Here is a 13132-nt window from a genome sequence, read left to right on the forward strand (position 1 = left end):
CTCTTGGCTTGTTCAAGAAGGCTTCACTCTAACACAGAGGCTTGCAGGAAGAATCTTTCAGCATGACCATCACAAAGGCATAGTTTTATTTTCAGAAAGAAAATATAAAGTTTAAAACAAGGCACCTGCATTTTAATTCTTATCTCTAGAAACTCTAATTGCAAATGGGGCTTGAATATAAATGGACTCAGAAGACCTCAGTGGCCTTCGAAGGCAAGGAGAACAGTGGGCACAGCAGGAGCGTTTATTCTAGAATCAGGTACGTGTTGAGAGCTTTGTTTCGAAGATTCTTCATCTCCTCCTGCACCTTCTCTCCCACCTTCTCTGGTAACTGGGTGGAATCTTTGAAATCCCTGGATATTGGAAACACAATAAAGATATACCGAGATACTAAAACATGAAAGTCAAGCCAGCTAGATAGTTCTTTGGGTAAACAATACCATAAGGCTGATGACCTGAGTTCCTTCCCTGTTACTCACATGGTAGAAGGAGAGAGGCGAGTGTCCTCTGGCCTCCTCAAGTGTGTTTACTATGGTACATGCATGTGCACATGTGAATACATATATACACATGCATGCATACAAAAATCAATCAATGAATCTACTTTAAACGAATTTAGAAGCTGGAGAGATAACTCAGTGGATAAAGGCAGTTGCTGCTCTGTCTTGAGATGGGGTTTTGATTCCTAGGACCCACATCATTGAAGGAGAGAACCAGTGCATGTAAATAAACTTTAAAAAACCCTACAAATCACCCTGATGTCCCATGAAGACTAGAAATTTTTGCTTTACTATAGAAAAGGGGTTGTGATTATATTTAGCAGTAACTTACTAACCGTTGAGAACCTCCAGCTGCTAAGTGATCAGACATAGACTTGGGTCTTAGCTCCGGAGTTTGCTACATGGGTGAATTCTCAGTGGAAGTCTCTACCTCCTACTCTGGTTGTCCTTGTCACCCTGCACCACTGTGAGGGTGATGAGAAACAAGTCACATAGATCCTACAAGATACAGTCTCAATTTTCAGTCAGCAATAGCTGTGTGCATCCCTGTGTGTGCCTGTGTGGATGTGCTGAGTGCATATGAGTGTGTGTGGGTGGAGTGGGGGTGGGGCAGAGTCTCTTTGCCTTGTTTTTTTTTGAGGCAGGGTCTCTCACTGAGCCTGGAGCTAACTAATTTAGTTAAGCTGGCCAGCCAGCCCCAGAAATCCTCCTTCCTCTGCCTCTCCAAGTGCCGAGATTACAGACATATGCTATTCGTGCTCTATCTTCTTTTTCTTCCTTTTTTTTTTTAAGACAGGGTCTCTCTGTGTGTCCCTGGGTGTTCTGATATTCACTACTTAGACCAGGTGTGGCCTTGAACTCACACAGATCCTCAATCTCTCAAGTGCTGGGATTAAAGGCATGTCCCACTCAGGTCCAATTTGCCTCCCTGAAGAAACAAAACAATACAAACCAAAGGTTCTAGGGGATCAAATCCAGGTTCTCACACTTGCCCAGTGGGCAATTACTGACTGATCCTAAGTCTGGATGCAAGTTTTAAAAGTATTTTATTGTTCTTTAAGCAAAGTGTGTGTGTGTGTGTGTGTGCGCACGTGCATGTGTGTGGATGAGTGTGTGTGGGTTTGTGCATGTGAACAAAATGCACAAAGGGCCAGAGAAGGGTACTGACTCTCCAGGAAGCACGGGCAGCTCTGAGCTGGTGTGGGTGCTGGGAACTGAACTCAGGCTCTCTTCAGGAGCGGTGTGCACTCTTAACCACTGAGTCATCTCTCCAGCCCTGTGGATCCAGGTTTTAGAGGTTTCGCTGCTAAAGCATTAGAAGGAGGTGATGGCATATAAAGGACGCCATGCGTCTGAGTATTTGAAGCGTAGGAGATAATGCCTCCTTCCACGCTGGACATTCTTAGATTCAGCCATTACAGCATTGACGACCTCCACCTAGGACAGATCTTATCCCGGGCAGAAACACCCACTTACTTCTCCTTCTTAGAGTCCTTGTGGGTCAGTATGGGGAATTCCACTTGGATCATTTCCGGAGTCAGCACGACTTCAATACCCTGTTCACAGAGATTTCTGGAAAGAAATAAGATGTTGAATGGGGATGGTTTTGTCTTTCTCAGCATATAGACAGGAGGAAATAGCAGAGCATTTGGGAGCTGTGAATTTCCCAGCGCTTCCCAGGGTCAGCTGTGGCCACTTCTGCCGAGTCCCTGTGCAGCGAGGGCAGGCCTCCACCCTGATGATGTGGGAGGAGGTATTTATAGAGAGTTGTTTTGGGGGAGGGGTGGTCACAGGTTTCAGGCTTCTTTCAAGTGCACCAGGAATGTTCCCTTGAGGATCTCAGCCTTTATCCTATGCCTCCACAGTAAAGAGACCCAAATGATTTCAAAAGATGGGATTCATTGATGACGTCCTCTGGACACAATGGGACTAAAATAGAGCTAAGTCATGGATAACTAGAAAGCCTACAGCTGCTGTGCAATCAAACTGTGTTTCTTTGACATTTTTATTTTTAAAAATCATATAACGTGTTAAGTACCATTGTGGCATTTTAGAACTAAGTGTGCTTTTGCCTTTCTCGTCCCTGTCTCCCCTACTTCCTGCCATCCCTGCATCCTCCCCGAATCCTCCCTACTGTGGATTAATTCCTTGCTCAGGTCCCATGTGTCTTACCAGGCTTCTGCATCCCTATTGCTATCCTCTGTGCTTCCCCCTGACCCACAACCACATCGGCTTCCATGCATCCATGTGTACACTCTGGGTACATCCATATGACACAGAACATTTTTGTCTTTCTGTGTTTGGGTCACTTTGTGAACAGTCTATTTTTAAATAGTCATTAGTGAAAGAAATTCAAATTCTCTCTCTCTCCTCTGTCTGACTGTCTCCGTCTCCACACCCACCCCCGTGTTTGTGTTTGTGTGTGTTTGTGTGTTTGTGTGTATGTGTGAGTGTGTGCTGTGAGTGTCATGGGATTCAGGTGGAGTTCAAATCCTTGCCTTCTATCTTGTTCACCGCTCTGCACCAGGCTGGCCGGCCAGTGAGAGCCTAGTGACGTCACTGTCTGCCTCAAGTTAGTGATGCTCCGGTTTCAGACATGAGCTGCTGTGCTTGGCCTGGGATCTGGGGATCTGGACTCAGGCCATCATGCTTATGTGGCAATCACTTTACCTATGGACCCACGGACCCTGTCTGATCCAGTCTGATCCAGTTTATTTCAGTTGCCTTTAATAGTTCAGGTTTAATACTAGACTATGAAGTATTTCCCCAAAGGCCCTGTGTTGAAGGCTTGGTTCCCAATGTTGTGGAATTTTGACATGGGGATTTTTTGAAGTGTTGGTTTGTAAAGGGCCCTGACTTAATCAATGGGTTAATTCATTGATGATTCATAATTGATGACAGTCGTGGGTGACGGAAGCTATTGGATTAAACAATCATAGGTGTCATGCCTGTGAAGGATGTAAAAGCCCCAGACGCTTCCTGTTTCCACCCATGTCTGTGTCTGTGTCTATGCCTGTGTCTGTCTCTCTGTCTCTGTTTCTCTCTCCTCTCTCTCTCTCTCTCTCTCTCTCTCTCTCTCTCTCTCTCTCAACTTTCTGGTCACTGAGCCACAGGCTCTTGTCTCCATGATGTTTCTGTTTTGTCTCCTGCCCAAAGAAATGGATCCAGCCAAGCATGAATGAATTTCTGAAGCCACGAGCCAAAGCAAATTCTCTCCTTTGAAGGTGTTCCTTTTGGGTGCTTGGCCACAGTGATGGGAGTGTCTGAGCACCATGAGAGCAGCAGGTGTCTGTGAAGACTCTGTGGGTTGTGGGTCTTAGTTATAACCCCTCAGCTCTGCCACAGGGCACTCAGGGCTTTATTAGTGACTTCCGAGTTGCTATGACAAAAGAAGCCAAGGACAGGTTAGGCTTTGGCTCTGGTCCAGGGTGCAGGGGGAGATGTGGCAGGAGTTTTCGGCAGATGGCCACATGGCATCTGCACTCAGGAGGCAGAGAGGTGGATGCTGGGGCTCAGTCCACTCTCTCCTTTCGTCAGCCTGGGTCCCCAGAGCACTGAAACCACCTCAGTTAACACCACCTGGAAAGACTCTCACAGCAATGCTCAGATGTCCGTCTCTGTCCAGTTTACAACCACGGCTGACCATCATAGGCAGCATAGAAAATATGTAAATGAAGAGGTGTGGTTGGTTACAACCAAACTTTATTTACACATAGGGGCCGGGCCAGGGTTGTGAATGGGCTGTTGTTGGCTGGTTTAAACTGCGTCCCTGACTGCTGGGATTTTAGCTGGAGAGAGTGGGGCCTGAGAGTATGAAGGAGGGACATGTTCTTCCCGAGGAGCCTACATGTCATCTCCCGATGTCCCGTTTGTAAAGGCATAGTCAAGGGCAGGACATAGTGCAAAGGAGGCTGGGAAATTTAGCCTCTGGCTTCAGATAGTCTATGTTTGTTGCAGAAGCGGTCAAGGGTATTTTGGAAAAACAGTCATTTCTACACATCAAAGTGAATTACATTCTGTGCACCCAGGTAAGAAAAGCCAGCCGTGGTGACAGGTGCTTGTAACCCCAATGTTGGGGAAGCAGAGGCGGATGCATCCCTGCACCTTGCTGGCGGGCCAGCCTAGGCTGCCTGGTGAGTTCCAGATTCAGTGCAAGTCCCTATCTGAAAACACAAGGTAGACTGACCGAGGAACTACGCTTTAGGTTGACCTCTGGCCTCCACGTGGCTATATACACACGGACACATGTAGGACTCCCAAGAAAGGGTCTCCTGCACAGGGTAGAGAGATTGCTCGGCAGATAAAGATGTTCACCATGAAGCCTGGAGCTCAGTTTCAGCACTGGGACATACATGGTAGAGAGAAGTGGCTTCTGCATGTTGTCCTCTGATTACCTCATGAGACCTTGGAGCAGGTGTGAGTGCACACACACACACATGCATGCACATACACATACATACACATGCTCATGTGCACACATACACACATGCATGCACATACACACACATACACATGCTCACGTGCACACACACATATACACACATGCATGTGCGCACACACGAATTCGAAACATAAAAAAGAAGGGGCCTTGTACAGTGCTCTGGGTAGATGTGCAATCTTCCTTTGTAGATTCTGCTTCCAAGCGAGCATGCCCAAGTAGTGCCAACTCCCGGAGCACGTGGGCAGGTGTCAGAGGGATTGGCTACATGCCTCAGTCATTTAGCATTTCACTAATTGATTATTTTGCATGGAAATGTGCTGAAACTATCAATGTAGTATGTGTTGATAAGAGGAAGTCACAAGCAATTATTTTTGAGTGCGTGCTGGGTAAGAGATACTGTGCCTGGCAAGAACATACCATTTCCTGTGCTCAGCAAGCGGGCTGGCATGGGTCCTGGTGTAAGACGCTGATGAATGGTTACCAGTGGTTGGGTTGTCAGGACTTCTTTGCTTCATTGTAACTCATGGTATAATTTAGAACAGGAAAGTTTGGGTTGGCTAAGAATAGAAAGGAGGCTGGGGAGATGGTGCAGTTGGTTAAGTGCATCTTGCATGAGCATGAGACTGATTCAGTCCCCAGGACCCAGGGTGGAGAAAATGCATGCTTACAATGGCAGTGCTGGGGACGCAGAGACAAGCATGTTCCCGGGCTCACTGGCCAAACAGCCTGGCCCAGTTGGTAAGCTGAACGATCAAAGGCTGGCCTTCTGTCTCCACATGCATGTACACACACACACATGCACACACACACACACACACATACACACACACACATTACACACACACACACACGCACACACACACATTATACACACACACACACACATTACACACACACACACACACACACACACACGGAGCAAGTGATGACCACAAAGAAGATGCATTTGCAAAGAGGGCAGTGACAGGTGGCATAGGCAGCACATGCCTGAGGTGTTTGGGTGTCACGCCGAGGGGCTCATGGTACAGAAAATGCGCTGGGTCCTGAGCGTGAGCCCTGCTTGGCTCATGGTTCCAGTTCTCACTTCGTTCTTTAGTGGTTGGAGTCCCATTAGTAAAAGGAAATGCAGATACCTTGCTTCTAGTTTATAGTTCTTGTATGTATGTGAGTGTGTGTGAGTGTTTGAATGTGTGTGAGTCTGTGCGTGTGAATGTATGAATGTGTATGTGAGTAAATGTATGCGTTCGTGTATGAGGGTGTGTGTGTGTGTAAATGTATGAGTTCATATATGAGTGTGTGTGTGTGTGTATAAATGTATGAGTTCGTGTATGAGTATGAGTGAATGTGTGTGTATGAGTGTGTGTGAGTGTATGAGTGTGTGTGAGTGTATGAGTTTGTGTATGAGTGTGTGTATGGTTGTGTGTGTGTGTGTATGATTGTGTGTGTGTGTGTTACATGTGTCCATACATATGCACAAAGAATCCTGAGGACAGTGTCAGTGTCTTCCTTTATTGCTGTCTACTATTTTTTCTCTCTTTCCCTGAACCTGGAGTGCCCTGACTCAGCCGGATCGGCGGCCTGTAAGCACCAAGGACCTGCCTGCCCCCATGCCCTCAGTGCTGGGTTACAGATGAGTACTACTGAGGTTGCCTGTCTTCCCTTCCAGTTATGAGTGTTTGCTTACATGTATGTGCCATGTATGTGACTGGTGCCCACAGAGGCTGGCAGGCGGCGGTGGAACCCCCAACCCGAAGTTACACGGAGTTGCACCTGAAGTTACAGGGAGTTGCACACTGCCATGGGGACATGACAGACTCTGCAAGCACATCGAGTGCTCGGGATTGCAGAGCCTCCTCTCCAGTGCCGAGGATCTGAAGTTGGTCTTCATGCGTGTGTGTCAAGCTCGTTACTGCCTAAGTTACCGCCTCCGCCCCTCATGTCTGAGACGTACGGAAGAGTCTATTCTGCACCCGTCTCGTCTCCCTGCTCCTTCCGGTAGACACTCAGGTGCTGTGTGCTCTTCCCCAGTCCCTCAGAGTGCCTCATGAGGAAAACAACAGCGTACACACCAAAAGCCCCCAAAGGAAAGTCAGAAAAATACCTCTCAGTAGTTTCCAATCTGTCTTCCTCTGGTAAGCCCTCCAGTGGGGCGGGGACTTCTATGGGCAGCATCAAGGGACAGTACCAGTCACTTCTGTGGAGGAAACACAGCCGTGAGGACCACAGTGCATCCGCGCTCACGCTGGCCCCTGTGTGGTTTGCTGATTTTGTTTGTTTGTCTTGACACAGAGTCTCACATATGCCACATAAACTCACTCACACTTACCTGAGGATGACCTTGAACTTCTGACCTTTCTGCCTCTACCTCCCAAGTGTTGGCTTCACGTACAGTACATCACTATGCCTGGTTTATGCGATGCTGGGGATGATTCCCAGATGGTGCATGTTTGGCAAATACCCTACTCACTGAGCTACGCCCTTAGCCCCTAGAATTTACATATGTCTATGATGCAGCATGTGTGTGCAGGGGCAGAGCAGGGGAAGGAGGAGGGAGGGAGGGGAGGGGAGAGGTGACGACACATTGCCCGTGGATGGGGACTGGATGGGGGGGGATGAGAACAGAAGGAACAGGGAGGGAGGATGGAGGGAGAGAGAATTGGGGGAGACAACTGTAATGGGGGGCATCTCTGGAACGAGCTAGAAACCTAGGGCAATGGAAACTCCCAGGAATCTGAGTGTGACCCTGGCTAAGACTCAGCAGTGGGGAATATGGAGCCTGAACTGGCCATTTCCTGTAACCAGGCAAGACTTCCGGTGGAGGGACTGGGACAGCAACCCAGCAACAAACCTTTTGACCTACAACTTGTCCTGCCCACAAGATATGCTGGGGCGAAAGTGGTTCAGAAATCGTAGGAGAGACCAACCAATGACTGGTGGACCAGGCCCTGGGGGCTGGAGAGCCCAGAGCTGCCTGCAGAAACTTCCCTCTGACCTCCACTTGTGCACTGTGCCCCCCGCCCCAAGATAAAAAATGTAAAAATATTCTTAAATGATTTGGAGTAAATAAATGCTTAATAACCACACTGCATGATTTAACAATACACAGATAAATCTCAGGTTTAAAGACACCAGGGTGACCTTATAATTGCAGGTCATTTCTTTAAGCAAAAATGACTTTAAAGTTGAAAGGTCATGAGTGGACTTGCAGAACTTACTGGAGGCTAAAGGACCCCTTCGAGCCCTACGTCCCTAATACCCACTCCTGATGTGTTAATGTGTGGAGATGAAACCATCAGGAGGCGATTGGTCCACAAGAGCCTCACCTCGAAACTAGGATTAGAGCTTTCAGAAAAGAAGCCCCAGGGATGTCTCACTTCTCCAGCCGTGGCAGATCACAGGCAAGGCTTCCAGGCCAGCAAGATGGCTCCTGTCACCAGGCCTGATTCCATGATTTGATTCCTGGGACTCATGTGGTGAGAAGAGAGGGCAGATGCCTGACAGCTGACCTCTGTTCCCCACGTATGTGGTGTGCCCTGAGTGCACCTATACCATGCACACATGCACACATGCACACAAATAAGTATATAGAAAAGAAGGCTCTGCCTGTGAGCCAGGAAGGTGCCTGACTTATGATATATATATATATATATATATATATATATATATATATGTATGTATGTATATATATATACTGATATATATGATATATATATATAGTGACAATATATATTAACTTATGAAGACTATTGCATTTTGTTATAGCACCTAGTGGATAGATTAATACAGAATTTGGAAAAAGAATTGCTATTATTATTTATAACTGTTTTTAGAAACAACAGCATGACCTTCAATCCAACAATCAGTATAAACACATAATAGAAAAGTAAAAATGTTTTTTTTTCTTTTGAAACAGTATCTCATGTAGCCCAGGTTGGCCTTGAACTCAGTGTGTAGCTGAGGATGACTTAGAACTCCTGATTCTCCTGCTTCCACCTCCCTGTGCTGAGATTACAGATGTGGGCCACCTGGTCTAGTTTCTATAATGCTGGGGATGGAGCCCAAGGCTTTGTGTACGTTACACACTTTCTACCAGCTGAGCTGCACCCCTGTCTGGGTCCTGCTCCTGAGTTTTGAGCTATTACACAATGGCAGTTTACCTGAAACAAACTGGCCCAACAGAGCATTCAGGCACAGAAGCTGAAGGCAAAAAGTCACGGCAGAAAGCTTTTCATTGATATGACTTTCATGTTTAATGCATGGCTATTCTCTACAATAATCTCCTGACTTCCCACTAAAACAACAGCTTTGGGAGATGTTTGCAAAGACTTTACTTTGGAAAAATGAATTGGCTAGTTTTTAATACTTGGAATTCATGTATGTTAACAGTGGGTGCACTGGAGTCCAGACACAACCCCAGACTCAGCAGAGTCTAGTTTGCTGACTATATGAATCAATCTTTTCCCCACTGTAGGGATGAGAATGTCAGGCAAGAACTTTACTACTGAGTTATGTACCAGCTACCATATGGGTCCATATCAAGTTTGTCTGTGAGCATGCCTGTGTGTGTATGGATGAAGTTCTGGTTTGCTAATTGATATGGAAAGACCCAGCCCACTGTGGGTGGCACCATTCCTTAGTCAGCAGGTCCTGAATGTGCAAGGATTCTATCCTGTCTGCTTTTGGCTGTGGATGTGATGGTGCTTGAAGCTCTGCCTTGTCCTTTCTGCAGTGACAAAATATAACATGGAAATGGAAGCCAAACAGACCCTTTCTTCCCTAAGCTACTTTGTGTTCATGTATTTTATCCCAGCAACAGAAATGAAACTAGAATAGCGGGTCAGTCTGACTCCAGTTTTCCTGTAGAATGAGTTGGTTTAGGGGGCTGGTGCTGCTATCTAGTGGTGAGAGAGCGAGTGCACAGTTTTGTGCGCTCAGTGGAAAATGCAAGAGTTCTCAAAAAGCAACCATCGGTCAGATCCTAGCTACTTCTTCAGATAGCCATTTGCAACATCCCAGTGAAGTTGTTGTCATAGCACCTGTCTGATAAAGAGGAAGAGGAAGATGCTGCTTAGGGCAGAACTCAACAAAGCACTTGCCACGAAAGCTTGCAGACCTGAATCTGATCCCAAGAACCCGTGTTCCAGCCCCAGAACACACTTTTAAAAAAGCTGTTTTTAGTGATGGACGCCTGTAATTCCAGAGTGGAGGAAGCAAAGGCAGGAGACTCCGTTGGTGATATGGCTGGCTACCCTAGCAGAATCAGCTAGCTCCGGGTACTAAGAAAAGATCTTATCTTAAAATAACTAAGCAAATAAATAAATTTAAAAATAAACAAAAAGTTGTAGTTTCTGATGAAGAACACTCAAAATCACCTTCTGGCCTCCATAAGCTTGTGCATGCATAAGCATGTGTGCCCGAACACACACACACACACACACACACACACACACACACACACACACACACACACAAATTGTAAACCACAAAGAAAAACAAAACCAGACCATGAATATTTTGGCAGAATTATCTGATCAGTTAATTCTCTATCTGTGCTGCCAATTGACCAGCATTTACATTACCAAAGGCATGTCTTGATTAAGATAAGTTCAGAGCATGAAAATCAGCTATCATTTTATGTCCTTGGTAGACAAGCCCCACTCACATTTTGAACATGACTTAAGAGTGTGGTTTGTCACTGTTGGCCTCGGACTCCGGCTCTCCCAGCTTCTGTGGACTTCAGGCCAGCAGCTCCCAGCTTACCTCTGAGTGGTTTCCCCCCTAGGGGGGTCAGACATGGAGGAGAAAACCAGGGGATGGAACTTCTTCCAGTTCATGATTCCAGGAATTATATCCTGTGATGGAAATTGGTGCAGGGTCAGGCGCAGAAAGAAGTGTTTGCCGAGAGAGCTAATAGTCACTGTTCACCTGGCGGCATCTAGACTAACCTGGGGGACAAGCTTCTGAGGATGTTTCTGGGGGATATTGTAAAAGTTGGATTCACTGAAGTGGGAAGACCCACCCTGACTGTGAGCATCGTTATCCCATGGGCTGAGGTCCCAGACTGAATACAAAGGAGAAAGTGAGCTAAGTCCTGGCCTGGGAGGTGCTGCTGCCTCGCCCTTCCTTCTTCAGGTTGATTTTGCGTATGTTTTGTTATAGGACCAAGAAACATAACTAATGAAGAGATGTCTTAGCCTTCATTTCATTCAGGTGAGCATTTTTAAGTTTCCAAAGTTTCGATCAAATGTACCATTTTATTAAACTTGACTTTCTCTAAAGCAAATGTGGTGGTGACCAAGGGCAGATGTGGCTTTCCAGGCATTCAAAGAGGACAGGCGGAACCCAGGTGGGCACGACAGTGCAGGGGAATGCTCTGGTAAGATGACAGACCTACTAGGTCACCAGCAGTCCAGCTGAGTGCTGGACAGGATGGAACAGGATGGGATGGTACCTGTGGCTAGAAAGGTCGGCAGTTCCTAGTGCATGTGAGAGCTGAACCAGGGGAGCTGCACTTTGAGCAATGGATACACATTGAGAGAGAGAGAGAGAGAGAGAGAGAGAGAGAGAGAGAGAGAGAGAGAGAGAGAGACCAGATGTCCCTATCTTCTTCAATCAAGAGATAGCATCTCTTGCTGAGCCTGGAGTTTGCAGATTCAGCTAGAGTGGCCAGCCAGTAAGCTGCAGGGATTTACTGTTTCCATCTCCATGATGATGGGATGACACACCTGTGACACCACATCTGGATTTATGTGGGCACTGAACTCAGGTCCTCATGCTTATGGGGCGGGCACTTTACCGACTGAGCCAGTTCCATAGTCCCTTGACCCACTGAGGCAGTTCATGGTAGCTCAGACATTTTCTGTGGCAGTCTGGGAGGTTATGGCAGCGGTGAGTCATGGTGGAGTGAGATGCAGTCTTGTAAGTGTTAGGTTGGTGGACTATGGGAATGTTCCAGAGCTGGTAGACCGAATATTGGATGAGCTCTGTGTTTGGGGATTTGTACTCTTAGAGTGTGCAATGTGGAGAGGGGGCTAGAGCTCAGGGCCAGAGCACCGCCCACTATTTTCATATGGCTGAAATATTAATAAGTAACCATTTCCCCTTTAAGTGTTGGTAAAAGGGGGACAGTGGAAAGGAGGGTAGAGGTGGACAGCGGTGGCACTGAGAACCGTCCCATCTTTGTGTGAGGACTGCGGTCACCATTCTCAGTCCATGGCTGAGGCTATAAGCCCTCCTTGCTCTTGTTTAAACTGCATCTATATATTTTGAATGTGAGTGTATATGTGCCAGTACACATCTGTATGTAAGTGTGCACATATGTTATTTTCATGTGTGTGTATGCATGGGCATAAGTGTGTAAGTCTGTGAGTATATGAATATGTGTGTACACCTGTGATGTGTATGTGCATGTTTGTGCATGTGTGTGTGTGTGTGTGTATGTGTGTGTGTGTATTAGTTGTTGGAGGGCAACACACAGGGGTCAGTTTTCTCCTTGGTCTCCTTCCACCATGCGGGTTCCAGGGCTTGACCTCAGATCACCAGGCTTGGTGGCTAGCACCTTTACCACTGAACTGCCTTGCAAGCCTACTCCTCTCTTTCTCGGTCTCAACTCACCCTGTTCCCGGCCCCTCCACCCAGTCCAAGGCCAGCTCTGCCAAGCCTGGGGCCGACATTACCGTGTGATGGAGAAACTGCTTTTGGGTGACAGGAATGCTGGACCCCATGTGGGTTTCCTGGGTGTACTTGTACTTGGGGTGAGAGCACAGATGGTAATCTATCAGCGTTTCCGCGTAGGTCAGAGGATGCTTCACGGCAAACAGTCCTGGGCTGGGATTCTGCGGACGAGAGGAAGACCAGATTGATGGTGTTTTCTTGTCTCTATACCAGGCACAGGACGAGCGTGGGTGATGCTTGCTGTGGCTCCCTCGAACATTAACAATGAGACGTATGTCAACTTTTCTAGCAAACTGGGCACAGGAGCAGAGCTTCAGGTTGGCCCTCCTTTCCAACACGGTCAGCTTCATACACCCGTTTTCTGGTTTAAGGGCCTCATTAGACACTATTCAGATTTGCTGACCTCATGAGGAAGAAAATGTTGCTGGAATCGCAGTTTGAAACGGCTTCTAGCCATGAACAGCGAGGAGGCAGGGGTGGTTATTAAGCAAACTGGTTAGAAAGAGAAAATTCATTT

General features: G+C 47.0%; 1 protein-coding gene across 1 annotated transcript in view; it reads right to left on the reverse strand.

Moving 5' to 3' along the window:
* Nucleotides 1–244: 244 nt before the first annotated feature.
* Nucleotides 245–13132, reverse strand: part of CFAP221 (cilia and flagella associated protein 221) — a gene marked incomplete at both ends in the record, with an annotated part of 71711 nt that continues 58823 nt past the window's right edge. Inside the window, 5 exons of the mRNA XM_080918617.1 lie at nt 245–353; nt 1977–2072; nt 7043–7135; nt 10702–10793; nt 12618–12776. Of these exons, the coding sequence (XP_080774743.1) occupies nt 245–353; nt 1977–2072; nt 7043–7135; nt 10702–10793; nt 12618–12776 (549 nt within the window). The remainder of the gene's footprint in view (nt 354–1976; nt 2073–7042; nt 7136–10701; nt 10794–12617; nt 12777–13132) is intronic.

Source organism: Micromys minutus, assembly GCF_963924665.1.
Source record: "Micromys minutus genome assembly, chromosome: 6".
Taxonomy (NCBI): domain Eukaryota; kingdom Metazoa; phylum Chordata; class Mammalia; order Rodentia; family Muridae; genus Micromys; species Micromys minutus.